This window comes from Carcharodon carcharias, chromosome 7, assembly GCF_017639515.1.
Source record: "Carcharodon carcharias isolate sCarCar2 chromosome 7, sCarCar2.pri, whole genome shotgun sequence".
In the NCBI taxonomy this organism is placed as follows: domain Eukaryota; kingdom Metazoa; phylum Chordata; class Chondrichthyes; order Lamniformes; family Lamnidae; genus Carcharodon; species Carcharodon carcharias.
This window is the reverse complement of record NC_054473.1, coordinates 9,645,891-9,664,382: the sequence shown is the minus strand read 5'-3', so window position 1 is coordinate 9,664,382 and position 18,492 is coordinate 9,645,891. Positions and strand designations below refer to the sequence as shown.

The 18,492-nt window shown below is 42.9% G+C and overlaps 1 protein-coding gene across 1 annotated transcript in view; it reads left to right on the top strand.

The window, feature by feature from the left end:
* Nucleotides 1-6,066: 6,066 nt before the first annotated feature.
* Nucleotides 6,067-18,492, top strand: part of kbtbd12 (kelch repeat and BTB (POZ) domain containing 12) — a 73,978-nt gene continuing 61,552 nt past the window's right edge. The window contains exon 1 of the mRNA XM_041192409.1: nucleotides 6,067-7,133. Within this exon, the coding sequence (XP_041048343.1) occupies nucleotides 6,067-7,133 (1,067 nt within the window). The remainder of the gene's footprint in view (nucleotides 7,134-18,492) is intronic.

Below are 18,492 nucleotides of genomic sequence, written 5' to 3'. Positions count from 1 at the left end.
CATGCCCCAATGCTCACTGACCAACATTATCCATAAACTCCTCAAGTTTAAAATTCTTACCCTCATTTTCAAATTCCTCCATGGCCTTGCCCCTTCTTAACTCTGTAAACTCCTCCAGCCCTACAACATGCCTCCCCACTGAGATTTCTGAGCTCCTCCAATTTTCATCTCTTGCGCATTCCCGGTTTTAATTGGACCATTGGCAGGCATGCCCTCAGATACTTTGGCTCGAAGCTTTGGAATTCCCTCCCTAAACAACTCTGCCTCTCTACCTGTCCTACTTTCAAGATGCTCTACCTCTTTCACCAAGTTTTTAGTCACCTGTGCTTGGTGAAGCACCTTGGGACGTTTTGTTCAGTTAAAGGTGCTAAAAACTCTTTCCTTGGCTGGACAGTCTAGAACCCCAAGGTCATAGTCTCAGAATTATTTGCAATTGAGATTAGGAAAGAACTTTTCACTCAGAGCGTTGTGAAACCTTGGAATTCTCTATCCCAGAGAGATGTGGATGCTCAGTATATTCAAGACAAAGGGAATCAAGAGATATGGGGCTAGGGCTGGAAAGTAGAATTGAATAGAAGATTAGACATGATCTTTTTGAATGGCAGAGCAAACTTCAGGGGGCCATATGGCCTACTCCTACTTTTTTATGTTCTTATGTACATAACTGCAAAATATTTTACCATTTTATTAATGTCATCTAAATCATTGGAACAGCCAGCCAAACCTAGGGTTCATCGTCTCATTTGGTAGATGGTACACCCAATGAAGCACTCCTCCAATTACTCTTTATGTGAAGAAGTGCTTCCTACCATCACCTCTGAATGGCCTAGTTCTAATTTTAAGGCTATGCTCCCATGAGTTGGATTCCCACTACCAAATAAAATAGTTCCTTTTTATTTACCCTATTAAATCCTTTAATCATCTTAAACACCTCAATTAGATCGCCCTTTAATGTTCGACAATCAAGGAAATACAAGCCTAGTCTATGCAGCCTGTCCTCATAATTTAACACATTTGGCCCAGGTATCATTTTGGTAAATCTGTGCTGCACATCCCCCAATATCCTCACCCCCTCCAAGGTCAAAATATTCTTCCTGAGCTGCAAAGCCCAGATATGAATGCAATACTCCAAAATTGGGCTTGAGTACGAAATATTAACAGGAATGGAAAAGAACGCTGAAAGTTTAGTGACTAAGGTGGACATGAAACATGGAAATCACCTTGTGTGGATTTTAATCTTTACCCTTTGGGCTAAGTGTGTTAGGAAAGACAAGAGACCCATAAATTACTGCCAAAGTTTTATTATGCATCACTGATGCTGAGATGGGGGAGATCTTGTGGTGCAGTGGGTGCATCCCTACCTCTAGGCCAGAAACTTCGAGTCCAAGCCCCACTTGAGGACTTGATGGCTCTGGAACATCCCTTCATAACATGGCCAAACAGTTGGATGATCAGCCTGTAAATCGTTCCAATATGCCTGATGGCAGGCAGTAAGAGCAGGAGAGTTTCCTTGTCAGTCATACTGCAGAAGGCAATGGCAAACCATTGCAGTATTTTGGCAAGCAGAATCATGGACCAATCCAATGGAAATCCATGGGCACCTCTTAGGGCATGGTACCAGGAGGAAGAGGGAGGATGCTGAGATACTTTTTCAAACCAATTCTTTATTTAGTGTTTAAGTTACTTGAACCTGCCATCGATACTGTGACCTGAGGCTGGATGGAGCTTTTAGTAAAAGTGGGTTACAGAATGTAAAGTAATTATATTTACAATAGTTACAGTCACAGGATTATCAAAGGACAGGGTGTTTATGAAGTTCTGGTGTAACTTTAAACTTTGATAAATTTGGAATTGCACATGATAGAAACAAACCCTAAATGGCTTATGAAAGAAACATTCATAGGCATTTAATATTATTGTAACTAACAATGCTGAAACTGATTGCAAATGGTGACAGCTCCAGAAAAAGTGAACTGTTGGAAAAACAGGTTGAATGATGTAACGCAAAAGGTGGTGGTTACCCACATATTCAGACCAAGAAATGTGAACTGTATTATGTTAAAACTTTATGAATGAAGCTTTCATATGCTGTTTACTTCGATCACGTGTACATCCTCAGTTATTACAGTTTAAGGTTGCAGAAGAACTTTATAAACACAATGTAAGTACAATAAACACGCCAAGAGTTTTGTTTAAACCCACAGGCACTGTGGGTTAAACATTGGAAGTTGACGGTAAGTCAATCAATATCAAAGGCCGAGCACTTCATAAGAACCTGGAGAAACTGACAGAAATGAAACTTTGCTGGAAGATTGGGTGAGATTCTCCAGTCCTGCCTGCCGCGGGGCCGAAAAATCCCATCTGAAGTCAACGGACCTTTTGCTGGTCTGTCAAATCTTTCATCCTGCCCGTGACAATTCCCACAGCGGGCAGGACTGGAAAATTTAACCCATTGGTTTTTCCTTTGGTGAAACCATTCAACTTGCTGAGACGTACCCAAAATAACCTACTGAGGGAATGGAAACACAGGAACAGAAGGAGACCATGTTTCCTCTCAAGCCTGTTCTGCCATTCAGGAAGATCCCAGTTAACGTAAATGCGTTGGAAGCAGTTCAGCGAAAGTTTACCAGACTATTACCCGGAATGGGTGGGTTGCCTTATAAGGAAAGGTTGGACAGACTAGGCTTGTATCCACTGGAGTTCAGAAGAGTGAGATGAGACTTGAATGAAATACATAAGATCCTGAGACTTGACAGGGTGGATATGGAGAGGATGTTTCCTTTTGTGGAAGCATCTAGAACTAGGGGTCACTATTTAAAAATAAGGGGTCGCCCATTTAAAACTGAGATGAGGCAAACATTTTTCACTCAGAAGGTCATGATTCTTTGGAACTCTCTTCCTGAAAAGATGGTGGAAGCAGAGTCTTTGCATATTTTTAAGGTGGAGGTGGATAGATTCTTGGTAAGCAAAGGGGTGGTAGGTTATCGGGGGTAGGTGGGGTACAGATTTGAGGTTATTATCAGATCAGCCATCATCTTATAAAATGGCAGAGCAGGCCCGAGGGGCTGAATGGCCTACTCCTGCTCCTTGCTCGTATGTTGATATGTATGTATGATCTGTGACCTAGCTCTATATATCCGCCTTTGCCTCATATATTTTGTTAACTTTAGTTAAGAATAGAAATATATAGGTTTTGGGAAGGAAAGAAGGAACAGGTTTTGATAGCGGCTGTAAGGCTTTAATTTAGTTTAATTATTAAAATTCTTGCCTGAGTCAGATGGTTGTGGGATCAACTCCCACTCCAGACACCTGAGTACTTCACCTAAGCAGGCACTCCAATGGAGTACTGAGGGAGTGCTACACTGTCGGAGGTGCCATCTTTCTGATGAGATGTTAAATGGAGGCCCAATCAACCCTGTCAGCTGGGGTCTAAATATCCCACAGCCACTATTTTGAAGAAGGGTAAGGGCATTCTCCCTGATGTCTTTGCAAATAATTACCCCTCAAGCAACATCACTAATAAAGGTTACTATATCTGGTTGTTTCATCTTGCTGTTTGTAGGATATTCCTGCGTGAAAATTGATTGCCACGTTTCTTACACCATAATAATAACTGTAATTCAAAAAGTGTTTAATTGATTGTAAAACACTTTGGCATGTCCTGAGGTTGTGAAATAATTGCCAATTCTTTCTTAATTTATATACTGATTTATAAAGAATTAAATGTTAATTATTTTAAAAATAACAAGATTACGATAAGCACAGATCCTTTTTTAATTCTCTGTGTTTCTTTGCTTGAGCTACCTCTTAGTGGCCTTCCTGAATAGCTTGAAAGGTCCCCAAGGGGGATTAACTGAATGCTACATGATATGGCGCAATACTTCATTTATTCCCAAGCACCCTCTATGAAAATAAAATCCCAAATGTGTTTACTTTCCAAAAATTGATTTTTTTTAAAAATGCGATTGCAGCTAGCCTGTTTTTGCAATCAGAATATGCCGTTCCTGGAATGCCACGACTTTTTGATTGCACATTGGGTCCCAGCATCCACCATCTCCACACTCAGTGTGATTGAGCGGAGCTTTTCTCAGGCACTTAGTGATCCTTAAAATGTTGCATAAACATAATTTGTAGTCCCTAGAGTGCGGAAGGTCGAGGGGTAATCTGATTGAGATCTTTCAAACGATAAGCGGATTACAAACCTGTGAGCCTGACATCACAGCTGTGGGGGAAATCATTTTGTGGAGCATTTTTACACCCAAGTCAATGATGGCGGTGGTTGGACAGGATTTATGTCTGGGGCTTTTTCAAGGATATACACTTGAAGTGCCATAACCCACAGGACTATGGACCAAATGCTGGAAAGTGAGACTTGGCTGGATGGCTCTTTCTGCCAGCCAGCATGGACATGATGGGCCAAATGGCCTCCTCTGTATCTTTAATTCTTCTATTTTTTTTTCCATAAGCGACTGAACAATTGGGGAAATTTGCGCTGATCAGAGAAAGTCGCAATGGTTTGGTGAAGGATTAGTCACGCCTGACTAATTGATTTGAATCTTTTGGGGGGAGGGGGTCACTCGTGTGTTGGATAGGGGAATGTGCCTGTGGGTGCCGTCAATAAGAATTTCCGGAAGGTATTTGATAAGGTTAGGTGCGGGAAATCATTAGCAGAAATAAAAGCACACGGATTTGGAGGTAACCTTACAGCATTTTCTGGAAATTGGTGGAGGGGTAGAAGACAAAGAGTAGGGGTAAAGAGTTTCTCCTTTAATTGGGAGGGTTTGAAATGTGGTGCTCCCCGGGGATTTCTACTACACTCTCAGCTTTTCGCCATGCTTATCAGAGATTCAGATGAAGGAGTAGAGAGCTCTGTCTCCTGGTTCGCAGATGACATGTAGCCAAGAGGCACAATAAGTTTGCAGATGGAAGCAGGAAGGTACAAATGGACAGAGCTAAACTAAGTGAGTGGGCAAAACTGGGGCAAATGGAGTTAAATGTGGAGAACTGTAATGCTGTTTACTATGGATTGAAGAAAGCCAAAGCAAATGTTTTCTACATGCCCTGAACACAGGAACTGTCGAGGAGCAAAGAGATTTAGGTGTCCATGTGCGTAAATCATTGGAATCTAGTGGACAGGGACAAAAAAAATTAAAAGATAAATTGAATGCTGGCCTTTATCTCAAGGGGGCTAGTATACCAAATGGAGGAAGTGATGTCACATTGTGGCAGCAGGGTGTACCATCTACAAGATGCACTGCAGCAATTCACCTAGCCTCCTTCAACAGCACCTTCCAAACCCACAACCACTACCATCTAGAAGGACAGGGACAGCAGACACATGGGGAACACCACCACCTGGAAGTTCCCCTCCATGCCACTCACCATCCTGACTTGGAAATATATCGGCCATTCCTTCACTGTCACTGGGTCAAAATCTTGGAACTCCCCTCCCTAACAGCACTGTGGGTGTACCTACTCCACATGGACTGCAGCGGTTCAAGAAGGCAGCTCACTACCGCCTTCTCAAGGGCAACTAGGGATGGGCAACAAATGCTGACCTTACCAGAGACACTTACAGCATGTGAAAGAATAAAAAGGAATGCTTCAGCTGTATTCAGCCTTGGTCAGCCAACATCCGAAGCATGTGTTCAGTTCTGGGCACCACATCTCAGAAAGGACAGATTGGCCTTGGAAGGGAATGCAGTGCAAATTCACCAGAAATACATTGGGGTTAAAAAAGTTAAGTTATGAGGCCAGACAAGCTGAGGGAGAAGTCAGGAAGTGGCAGAAAAAGTTTGAGGGGCTGAACAGCCTGCTTTTATTCCTATACAAGTAATTATTTATTTTAGAAATGGTGGAAACGGTGACAGGGAATTCTGGTTGACACATGTTATCTGTTCTCTTTACAGGCTGAAGATAATGGTTATCAGTTATCATGGGCTGTAGAAATTGAGATATCCTAGGTGACAACCTCACTGCAACCAAAGTGACAGCAAATAAGACTTTAAATAACACAAAAACTTTTACTACTTTTTTCTGAGCAGTGGGAAGTAGCTGGTGGCAGCCATGGATTGTGAGAATAAAGTTAGAGTCAAACACAGCTTGAATTTACTTCACCAGATTAATAAAATGAAGGACGCGGATCAATTGACTGATGTTGTGCTCGTGGCAGAAGGGTCCAAGTTCCCATGTCATCGGCTCCTGCTGGCTGCATTCAGCCCTTATTTCCGAGCAATGTTCACATGTGGCTTGGCAGAATGCAGTCAGAGAGAAGTGGCATTACACGATGCACAGTCAGAGAGTGTGGCCACTATCTTAAACTACATGTACCATTCAGATTTGTGTCTCACCAACTCCAATGTCCAGGGAGTGGCCACGATGGCTTATTTCCTCCAAATGGAAACCATTTTCATGGCTTGCCAGAAGTACATGATGGATCACATGGATGCATCAAACTGCCTCGGGATTTATTACTTTGCAAGTCAACTGGCAGCAGAAGACCTGGCTGATCAAGCGAACAAGTACCTCCACCGGCACTTTGCAGAGGTTTGTTTGCAGGAGGAGGTACTGGAGATAGAAGGACATCAGTTGCTACCCTTGGTCTGCTCTGATGATCTCAATATCTCCCGTGAGGAGAGCATTTTGGATTTGGTCCTTCGATGGGTGAATCATGACCGGAACTCACGGGCAGTTCACCTTATGGACCTCATGAGGCAGGTAAGGTTGGAGCTCATAAGTCCTGCCTTCCTGAAGGAGGCCCTTAAAAGGAACATCATCCTCCTTAGCAACGTGGAATGCTACAACATGATTCAGCTTGCTATAGAAACCATCCATAAGGCCCAGCAACATCCATCCCTCAGTCTACGTTATGGGATGGAGAATACTGATCTCCTCCTCTGCATTGGTAACAATGGTCAAGGAATAAAGTCAAGACACAAGAGTTATACTGAAACCAACTATTGTTATGCACCCACAACGAAGAAGTCTTATTATATTGTGTCACCGAAATGTGGTGAAGCTTTGGGGTATGTCTGCACTGGAGTTGTGACTGAGAATAATGACATTATTTTAACTGGTGAAGCAGGAGTGAATAAACTATCGAGGCAAAAGACAAAGGACGTGGAGATAGTGAGGTGGGTACCTTTTGTGCATGCTATTTTCCTAGGGGGAGGGAGGAGGAAGGTAGTAACACTCAATGCCAGCAAGAAGCATTCCAGATTAAAGAACTGCATAAACCAGGTGAAAAGCAAAGGTCTCTCTCCTCGTTCAGATACCATGCCCTAAGAAAGCATTGGTGATCACGGGCTTCCATTGGATTGGTCCATAATTAAGCTTGCCAAAGGACTGCAGTTGTTTGCCATTGCCTTCTGCAGTATGGCTGACCAAGAAACTCTCCCACTCTTACCACCTGCCACCAGGCATATTGAAGGATTTATATCTGATAATCAACCTGTTTGGATACATTATGAATGTACCTTCCATGGCCATCAAATCCTGAAGTGGGACTTGAGCCCAGAGCTTCTGGCCCAGAAGTAAGGATGCTACCCGTTGTACCACAAGACCTCCTCCTCTTTGACTGGGGGCCTTAATACCAATGTTCCCTTCTGCCCTACTGTGAGTTCCAATGTATGCCAACCTACTGCTTTTTTCTCAGTCACTCTACCAAATATTTTTTTCTTATATTCATTCATGGGATGTGGGTATCATAGGCGAGCATTTATTGCCCATCCCTAATTGCCCTCATTTAGAGGGCATTTAAGAGTCGACCACATTGCTGTGGGTCTGGAGTCACATGTAGGCCAGACCAGGTAAGGACAGCAGATTTCCTTCCCTAAAGCACATTAGTGAACCAGATGGGTTTTTATTACAATTGGCAATGGTTTTGTGCTCATCATCAGACATAATTGTCCTGAATTATGGAGAATTTTATGCAATTGGTTTGTACCCACAAAGAGAGGCAGAGGAGCATAACAGCCTAAAGCTACAGCTTCACAAATCGTTGAAAGTAGAAACACAAGTTAACAAGACCATTAAAAAATACAAGTAAAACACTAGGGTTCATTTCCTAAATGAATAAAATGAAAAAGTAAAGAAGTTATGTGAAACTTGAATAAAATCTTGGTTGGATTACACTTGGAATTCTGTAAACAGTTCTGATCTTCTCATTACAAAAAGGATATAGAGGCACAGGAGGGGATGTAAAATAGATATACAAGAATGAGGCAAGAACTGAGTGATTATAAATGTCAAGAAAGAGTCGTTTGGTAGTACAGAACTTGAGTGTTGCTGAAAAAAGAGACATGTCGAAGCGTTTTGTCTTGGACTCATCAGGACACTTCGCAAGAATACCAATATAAGAGGAAAACAACAATTTAAAATATATGTGAAGAGAATGCTGATTGGTTGGCAAGCCTCTACCAATCAGAGTCTGCTTGCCAACCTACTGAATTTTTCCAGCATTTACTGTTTTTATTTCAGATTTCCAGCATCCGCAGCATTTTGCTTTTATTCTCGCCTAAAAATGTGGGTGGGCTGTGCAAATCCTGGAGTAGATTTTGACTTTTGCATGTAAGACACATGATAGTGAATCAACAGCCCATTTTACATCTGTCCTGATTTTTGCTTCTGACCACCTTAATTGGACAGTTAAAATCCACCCCCTGACTGCAACATGCGAGATGATTGCAAAACAACAGAATGCATGATACAAAATGGGTACCCTTCAACTATACTTGGAATTATTTCCCTAAAAATAATGCAAGTAAAGATTCAACTACAGGGGTCCTAACCTATATATGAAGCAAACTGCAAATAAAATAACAAATAACAGGAAAATGACATGGTATCAAATGCCACATTATCAATTGTCATGTGATCAAATATTCAGGAATATGTCCAAGCAGGGCTGGCAGCCCTAATCCCTGTGACTGTGCAATTATTAACCAAGATCACCAGGAGTCTGTTGCTGTTTGCAAGGAACGTGTGGGATTATGCCATTATTTGCAAGCTGCATGGGTGTTATCAGGGGTTCCCAGAGTCAGTATTTGTAACCACTTCTCCCCAAGCCAAAGAGTCTGAAAGAAAGAAAGACTTGTATTTATATAGCACCTTCTATGGCTACTGAACATCACAAAAAGCTTTACAGCCAATGAAGTACTTTCTGAAGCGTAGGCATTATTGTAATATAGGAAAAGCAGCAGCCAATTTACACACAGCAAACTCCCACAAACAGCAATGTGATATTGACCAGATCATCTGCTTTAGTAATGTTGCTTGAGAGACAAATACTGGGAACAACTCCTCTGTTCTTCTTCAGAATAACACCATGGGGGATCTTTTGCACTGACGTGAGAAAGCAGACCGGCCTTGGTTTAACATCTCATCTAAAAGATGGGCCTCTTTGGCTGTGTAGCAGTTCCTCAGTACCGGCCCTGAGAGTGTCAACCTGGATGTTTATGCTCAAGTCTTGAACCCACTTTCTGACTCAAAAACAGGAGAGCTGCCAACTGAGCTAAAACAGACTGTAATGCTTTGTATCTTCCAATAAAAACCAATTGGAACAGATGCATATTTACTTAGCCACAAGCAAAAACTTGACACTGGTTCGTAGTTGCTTCTTTCTCTTTCCCTGCTTCTCATTCAGAGCTAAATACCCTCTAACGATATTTTGTTTATGTGCATTATTACAGTTTTGGTTTACACACAAGATTCCTGAGTGTATATTGTCTAATCTTTGGACTGCTCATAGCCCAGTTCCCTCTTGTGGTACTTATGCTTCTAATGTCAACTTGCCTCACCAGTAGAACTCGTGTCTCTGGGTCAGTAGGTTGTGGTTTTTTTAAGATCATAAGAAATGGAAGCAGGTCAGCCATTCAGCCCCTCGAGCCTGCTCCACCATTCATGGCTGATCTGATTGTGGCCTCAACTCCACTTTCCTGCCCGCGCCCCCCTCCCCCCATAACTTTTGACTCCCTTGTCAATCGAAAATCTATCAAACTCAGCCTTGAATATATTCAATAAGCCAGCCTCCACTGCTCACTGTGGAAGAGAATTCCATAGTCTGATGACCCCCTGAGAGAAGAAATTCCTCCTCATCTCTGTTTTAAATGAGAGACCCCTTATCTTTAAACTATGCCCCTAATATAGACTTGAGAACAGTATAAGCAGTATAGAGGGAGTGCTACATTGTCACTGCTGCCATCATATGGGATAAGCTGTGGTCCTGTCTGGTGGACATAAGTGATTGCAGTATATTTGGGCCAATATTTATCCCTCAGTCAACACCTAAAATACATTAGAGGGTCATTATCATATTGCTGTTTGAGGGAGCTTGATGCCTGTAAATTGATGGCCTCTTCTACTGGGCATTATTTTGACATCTCGTCCGAAAGACAGCATCTCCGGCAGTGCAGCACTCCCTTAGTGCTGCACTGGAGGGTCAGCTTAGGTTTTTTTTGCTCAGGTGTCTAGAATGTAACTTCAACAGCAACAAGAACAAAAACAACTTGCATTGAGGCAACTTGCATCATAAACCTATCTCATTTCTACCTCTCTTCAGTTACTAAAGAAGAGTAGTATTGGACTCGAAACATTGGGATTTTCCGCAGACTCAAGGGGCATTGTCACGGGTGGGATGGGAAAATTTGGAGAGCCATCCCATCCCATCCCACCCAGGATGATACCTGCCAGTGTCAGGGCTGGAAACTCCCCCCTTTAACCCTGCTTCCATTTCCACAGATGCTTCCAGACCTGTTGAGTTTTTCCAGCATTTTCTGTTTTCATTTCAGATCTCAACTCATCCATGGTATTTTACTTTGATGATATTGCACTGTATAATACCTTTAATAGTAAAATGTCCCAAACACGTCACAGGATTGATATCAAACAAAAATTTGGCACCTTGATGCATCTGATATTCGGGCAGATGACCAAAGGTTTGGTCACAAAGGTAAGTTTAAATGTTCCTTTTAAAAGAGGAAAGAGACCCAGGCAGCTGAAGGCACGGTTGCAAATTACTTTATGGATCCCTCATCCCACTCCTCCTCCAGTTACTTATCCGGGGGGAGGGGGGGGGGACGCATGTTTGCATTTTTAAAAAATGTGCTCAAAGGGATTAGACCAGAGCCACCAGCCCTCTATGGTAGGCATGAGTACGAGTAAGGTTAGCTTCTCCAATGAACTAGAATACCAGCTTGTAAAAGGACAGCACAGCTGTGGCTATCAGTGGACAGGAGTCAGAAGGTTTAGGCTCAAGTCACACTCCAGAGACTTGAGCACAAGAATCTAAACTGACAATTGCAGTGCAGTACTGAGGGAATGCTGTACTGTCAGACATTCTGTCTTCCAGATAAGACGTTCAGCTAAGATTCTGTTTGCCCTGTTGGGTGAATATAAAGGATTGGCAGCATTCTAAAGAAGAGCAGAGGATTCTCCCCATTGACCTGGCCCATTACGTATCAATCAATCAACACCTAAAATACATGATCTGGTCGTTATTATAGATACTAACGTACGAAATAGTGGCTGAAGCAGGCCATTCGGCCCCTTGAGCCTGCTCCGCCATTCAACAAGATCATGGCTGATCTGCTTGTGTTTCGAATTCCACATTCCCATCTATCCCAGATAACCTTTGATTCCCTTGTCTAGCAAGAACCTATCTTCCTCCGCTTTAAAAATATTCAATGACACCCCACCTCCACCACCTTCTGAGGCAGAGGCAGACGTTTGTGGGAGCTTGCTGTGTGTAAATTGGCTGCCATGCTTCCTACATTACAACAGTGACTACACTTCAAAAACTACTTTGTTGGCGATAAAGCTCTTTGGGACATCCTGAGGCTGTGAAAGACGCTATAGAAATGCAAATCTTCCTTTCATCTTGTCCAGTGCATGATTTTGCTTTTGGTTTTTGGACTTTCCAACTTGATGTGTACTATCTCTTGTTGTTCTGCATTGCCTGGAAGGGTGGTGGAAATTGATTCAATAATAACCTTCCAAAGGAAATTGGATATGGAGAGGAAACGTTTGCAGGACAACAGGGAAAGGGTGGGACTAATTAGATAGCTCTTTCAAAAAGCTGGCATGAGTATAATGGGCTGAATGGTTCCCTCTTGTACTATATTAATCTACAATTTCAATCCATATCCAAAGAGGAAGTGATTTTATGCAGCACATGAAACATTTCCTGTAAATCACGCACTTTCAGTTTGCAGTAATAGCGATACTAAACCCCATGGTGAGTGCTGCTTCCCCCCAATTGCTTAAGGAGTTGACTCACACTGGCATAAACCACTAGTCGGCAGTTTCATTCACATGTCCATCCTTCGCATGCAAAACTGTCACACAAACTTTGCATGCTAAGATCTGCTTATAAAACCTTATGGGGTGGGGCAGGGTGGAGGGCTTTGAAACTAATGCGTAGAAACAGTAAAGTCAGTGAGTGTGCCATCAACCTATGGAATAGACTCCCTATTCAACACAAGCAGTTATTAATGATCCATTAAAATGCAAATGAGATAGATTTCTTTCAGAAAAACCCATCTGGTTCACTAATGTCCTTTCAGGAAGGAAATCTGCCATCCTTACCCGGTCTGGCCTACATGTGGCTCCAGACCCACAGCAAGGTGGTTGACTCTTAACTGCCTTCTGAAATGTCCTAGAAAGCTACTCAGTTCAAGCATGATTAGGGTTCGGCAACAAATGCTGGCCTTGCCAGTGTCGCACATATCCCATGAAAGAATGAATATTAACAAAAGGTGATGGCCAGTGTTTTGAGTAACAAGCCTCCTTTCTCAGGAAGACCCCTCCGAAACCTTCCGGCTTGCCTCTTCCCTTCCTGCATTCAAAAGCCTCCCGAAAGTCTGTCTGTTCAATGACCTTTAGCTCCATCGCTTAACTCCAGTCCACTTACTCCTTTCTTTCCTGCCTTTGTTGTCCAATATTCACTGTCTTAGTGGAAGACGGGAACACACTTCCCCAAAACCTGTAGGCGCTGAGGAACAACTGGAGCTTTCAAGATTGCAATCAATAGATTCTTGTTAGGCAAGGACATTAAGGAATGTGGAGCTAAGAGGGGATAAATGGAGTAAAGACGCAGCTCAGCCATAACCTAATTAAGCCGGCTTTATTGTGAATGGCTCACTCCTGTTCCTAATGTTCCTCTTGTGTGTAAGGTGCCCTGGGATGTGTACCCAATGTGCAGAGTGATATACAAATGCATATTGTTGGTGTCTCTGGGTCTTCCATCAGTGCCCATGGGCCATAAACTGTTCCCTCTCTTCTTGCAGTTGAGGGAGGTGAGGGCGAGGGAATATTAAGAATTATACTCATAGGCCAGGATTTCCCGGTCGGCGAGCGGGGTTGGGGGTAGGGCCTGCTCGCTGACACGTAAAATGATGCGGGATGACGTCAGGCAGAACTCCCGATGTCACCCCACCTCATTTCAATTTTCAGGTTGGTGGGGGCTCAGCAGAGTTACCTGTGCACCACCGACCTGTCATTGGCCAATTGAGGCCATTGACAAAGTAATTAAAGCGATTGATCAGGGATAGTCAGCATGGCTTTGTCAGAGGGAGGCCATGCCTAACAAATTTGATTGAATTTTTTGAGGAGGTGATAAGGTGGATTCAAAATTGGCTTAGTTGTAGGAGGCAGAGGGTGATGACAGAAGGATGCTTTAGTGACTGGAAGCCAGTGTCCAGTGGCATACCACAGGGATCTGTGCTGGGTCCCCTATTATTCGTCATTTATATAAATGACATAGATGACTATGTAGGGGATAGGATTAGTAAGTTTGCGGATGACACAAAGATTGGCCTGGTGGTTAACAGTGAGGTTGAGTGTCTTGGCCTATAGGAAGATATAGACGGGTTGGTCAAATGGACAGATAAGTGGCAGATGAAATTTAACCCTGAAAAGTGTGAGGTGATACACTTGGGAAGGAGTAATTTGACAAGGAAATATTCAATGAGTGGCATGACACTTAGAAGTTCTGAGGAACAAAGGGACCTTGGCGTGTGTGTCCATAGATCTCTGAAGGTGGAGGGGCATGTTAGTGGGGTGGTGAAAAAGGCATATGGGACACTTGCCTTTACCAATTGAGGCATAGATTACAAAGGTAGGGAGGTCATGTTGGAGTTGTATAGAACCTTGGTGAGGCCACAGCTGGAGTACTGTGTGCAGTTCTGGTCACTACATTATAGGAAGGGTGTGATTGCACTGGAGGGGGTGCAGAGGAGAATCACCAGGATGTTGCCTGGGATGAAACATTTAAGTTATGAAGAGAGGTTGGATAGACTTGGGTTGTTTTCGTCGGAGCAGAGAAGACTGAGGGGCGACCTGACCGAGGTGTACAAGATTATGAGGGGCATGGACAGGGTGGATAGGGAGCAGCTGTTCCCCTTAGTTGAAGGGTCAGTCACGAGAGGACATAAGTTCAAGGTGAGGGGCAGGAGGTTTAGGGGGGATGTGAGGAAAAACCTTTTTACCCAGAGGGTGGTGAGGGTCTGGAATGCGCTGCCTGGGAGGGTGGTGGAGGCGGGTTGCCTCACATCCTTTAAAAAGTACCTGGATGGGCACTTGGCACGTCATAACATTCAAGGCTATGGGCCAATTGCCGGTAAATGGAACTAGGTAGGTAGGTCAGTCGTTTCTCATATGTCGGTGCAGACTCGATGGGCCGAAGGGCTTCTTCTGCACTGTGTGATTCTGTGATTCTGTAAAACGAATATATTCACAGCACCAAAAATATAGTACAACATTTTTTTTTCCAGAATTCACTTTTTTTTAAAACTAGGACTCAAAATATATTGAAAGAATTAATCTTGGGTGAATTTAATCTTCATGTAGATTAGGAAAATCAAATTGGCAGAGGTAGCTACAAGCAAGAATTCAAAGGGTGTATTCGGGACAGTTTCCTAGAACAATATATTGTGGATCCAACCAGGGGTCAGGCTATTTTGGACCTGCCATTGAGTAATGAGGCAGGTTTAATAAATGATCTCAGAGTGAAAGATCCATAACATGTTAGAATTTAGCATTCAATTTGAGAGTGAGAAACTTGGGTCAGAAACAACTGTGCTTAAAATACTTAAGTAAGGGTAATTACAAAGGATTGAGGGCAGAGTTGGCTGGAGTGGACTGGGAAAGGAGTTTAGCAGAAAAGACGGTTGATGAACAATGGCATACATTTAAGAAAATAGTTCATGACTCACAACAAAGATACATCCCAGTGAGGAAGAAGGATTCTAGGAAGGGGATGGAGCAACCATGGTTAACCAAGGAAGTTAAAGATAGTGTCAAATTTAAACAAAAAACATACAATGTGACAAAGATTAGAGGTAAGCCAGAGGATTGGGAAAGTTTTAAAAACCAACAAAAGGTGACCAAAAGATAATAAAGAGGGAGAAAATAAACTTTGAGGATAAACTAGCAAGTAATATAAAAACAGACAATAAGATGTTCTTTAAATATATAAAAAGGAAGAGAGAGGCCAAAGTGAACATAGGCCCCTTAGAAAATGAGGCTGGGGAAATAATAATGGGGAACCAGGAAATGGCAGAGGATTTGAATAAATACTTTGCTGCAGTCTTCACAGTAGAAGGCACTAATAGCATTCCAAAAATACTAAATAGTCAAGGAGCAAAAAGTGGTGAGGAAATAAATACAATAGCTATCACTAGAGAAAAGGTGTTAGGGAAATTAATGGGGCTAAAGACCAGTGAGTCCCCTGAACCAGATGGGTTGCATTCTAGAATATTAAAGAACATAGTTAATCTTCCAAGAATTCTTAGATTCTGGAAAAGTCTGAGAGGATTGGAAAACTGCCAATGTAACATCCTTATTCAAAAAGAGAGGGAGACAAAAAACAGGTAACTATAGGCCAGTTAGCTTAACATCTGTCATTGGGAAAATATTAGAGGCTATTATAAAGGATGTAACAGCAGGACATTTAGAAATGTATAATATGATCAAGCAGAGTCAGCATGGCTTCACGAAGGGGAAATCATGCCTGACAAATTTATTAGAATTCTTTGAGGAGGTAACAAGCAGGATAGATAAAGGGTAACCAGTAGATGTAATATATTTGGATTTCCAAAAGGCATTCGACAAGGTACCGCACATAAGACTACTTAATAAGATAAGAGCACATGGTGTTGGGGGTAGTATATAAGGTTGGATAGAGGATTGGCTAACTAATAGAAGACTGAGAGCTGGGAGAAGGGGGCCATTTTCGAGATGGCAACCTGCAACTAGTGGAGTACCACAGGGATCAGTGCTGGGGCCTCAATTATTTACAATATATATTAATGAATTGGATGAGGGAAGTGAATGTACTATCACCAAGTTTGCGGATGACACAAAAATAGGTGGGAAGGCAAGTGATGGGGATGACACAAAGAGTCTACAGAGGGATATAGACAGGTTAAGTGAGTGGGCAAAAACTTGGCAGATGGAATATAATGTGGGAAAATGTGAGGTTATGCACTTTGGCAAGAAGAATAGAGGAGCTGAATATTATTTAAATGGAGAAAGACTGCAGAAAGCTGCAGCACAGAGGGATTTGGGGGACCTCGTACATGAATCACAAAAGACTAACATACAAGTTCAACAGGTAATTGGGAAGGCAAATGGAATGTTGGCCTTTACTTCAAAGGGGATGGAGTACAAAAATAGAGAAGTCTGGCTAAAACTATACAAGGCACTAGCTAGACCACACCTAGAATACTGTGAACAGTTTTGTTCCCCTTATGAGGAGAGGTTGAGCAGGTTGGGCCTGTACTCGTTGGAGTTTAGAAGAATGAGAGGCGACCTTATTGAAACATATAAGGTTCTTAGGGGGCTTGACAGGGTAGATGCTGAGAGGTTGTTTCTCCTTGTGGGAGAGTCTAGGACCAGAGGGTATGATCTCAGAGTAAGGGGTCGCTCATTTAAGACAGAGATGAGGAGGAATTTCGTCTCTCAGAGCGTAGTGAATCTTTTTTTTTATTCATTCATGAGATGTGGGCATCGATGACTAGGCCAGCATTTATTGCCCATCCCTAATTGCCCTCATTCAGAGGGCATTTAAGAGTCAACCACATCGCTGTGGGTCTGGAGTCACATGTAGGCCAGACCAGGTAAAGACTGCAGATTTCCTTCCCTAAAGGACATTAGTGAACCAGATGGGTTTTTACAACAATCGGCGGCAATGGTTACATGGTCATTAGACGTTTAACTCCAGACTTTTATTAAATTCAAATTCCACCATCTGCCGGGTCCCCAGAGCTTTACCCTGGGTCTCTGGATTACTAGTCTAACGACAATACCACTACACCAACACCTCCCCCGTGGAATTCTTTACTACAGAGGGCAGTAGAGGCTGGGTCATTAAGTATATTCAAGCCTGAAATAGACCGATTTTTAATCAGTGAGGGAATCAAGAGTTATGGGGAAAAGGTAAGAAAGTAGAGTTGAGGATTATCAGATCAGCCATGATCTCATTGAATGGCAGAGCAGATTCGATGGGCCGAATGGCCTACTTCTGATCCTACATCTTATGGTCTTATGGTCTAAATCTGTCAGCATCTTGCACATCTCTATCAAATCTCCGCTCCATCTCCTTTGCTGCAAAGAGAACAACCCCAGCTTCTCCATCCTAACCTTGAAGCTAAAATCCTTCATCCCTTACAACCATTCTGGTAAATCTCCTCTGAACCCTCTCAAGGATTTTCACATCCTTCCTAAAGTGTGGTGACCAGAACTGGGCTCAATACTCTAGTTGTGACGTAACTAGAGCTTGGCGAGGAGGCAGGCCTACTTCAGGAGTCATAAAGGGGAAGCAAGTGTGGCCTACAGGTTTGCTAAAAATTACCATTCCTTATTTTCATCTTCTTCCTGATTCTGTGAGGAAATGCCTGACCTCTTCTCAAAAATGGGACCTATGAAGTTCTTGAAGTGCAGAGAGCTTTACTGGCAGGCCAACATCCTGCTACTCTCCGGTGGGGCACTCTGGACTAATTGAAGGAATGATCCTCAATCAAGTCACTGGCTAGAATTGGTCCCCTCAAGAAAAAGAGTTGCTGAACTCAACACTGAATTATTGCTTATGAAAGTCTGTAGAATTTACAGGACAGAAAGAGACCATTCGGCCCACCTGACTGATGACATAAATTTGTCTTGAACTCCCTTTTGGATTTAATGGTGACCGGCTTATATCACTGATCTCCTAGTTCTGGTCTCACCGACAAGTGGAAACATTGGCCGGGGTTCTACCAGGTCTTGGGGATGGGTTGGGAGCTGGCAGAGCTCGTAAGATAGCGGCGGAAGGCATCAGATGGGAGCCCGGTTATTCCCAAATTCCTGCAGGTTATTATCAAAAGTGGGAATGACAGTGGCTCGGACGCCCGCCGACAGGACAATTAGTCCAATCAACTGTCCAACTAAAGGCTATTTCACATTCTCACTGGCATCTTACTGGCATCAGGAGGGCCCCCAGCCATTTGGGAAGACCGCCAG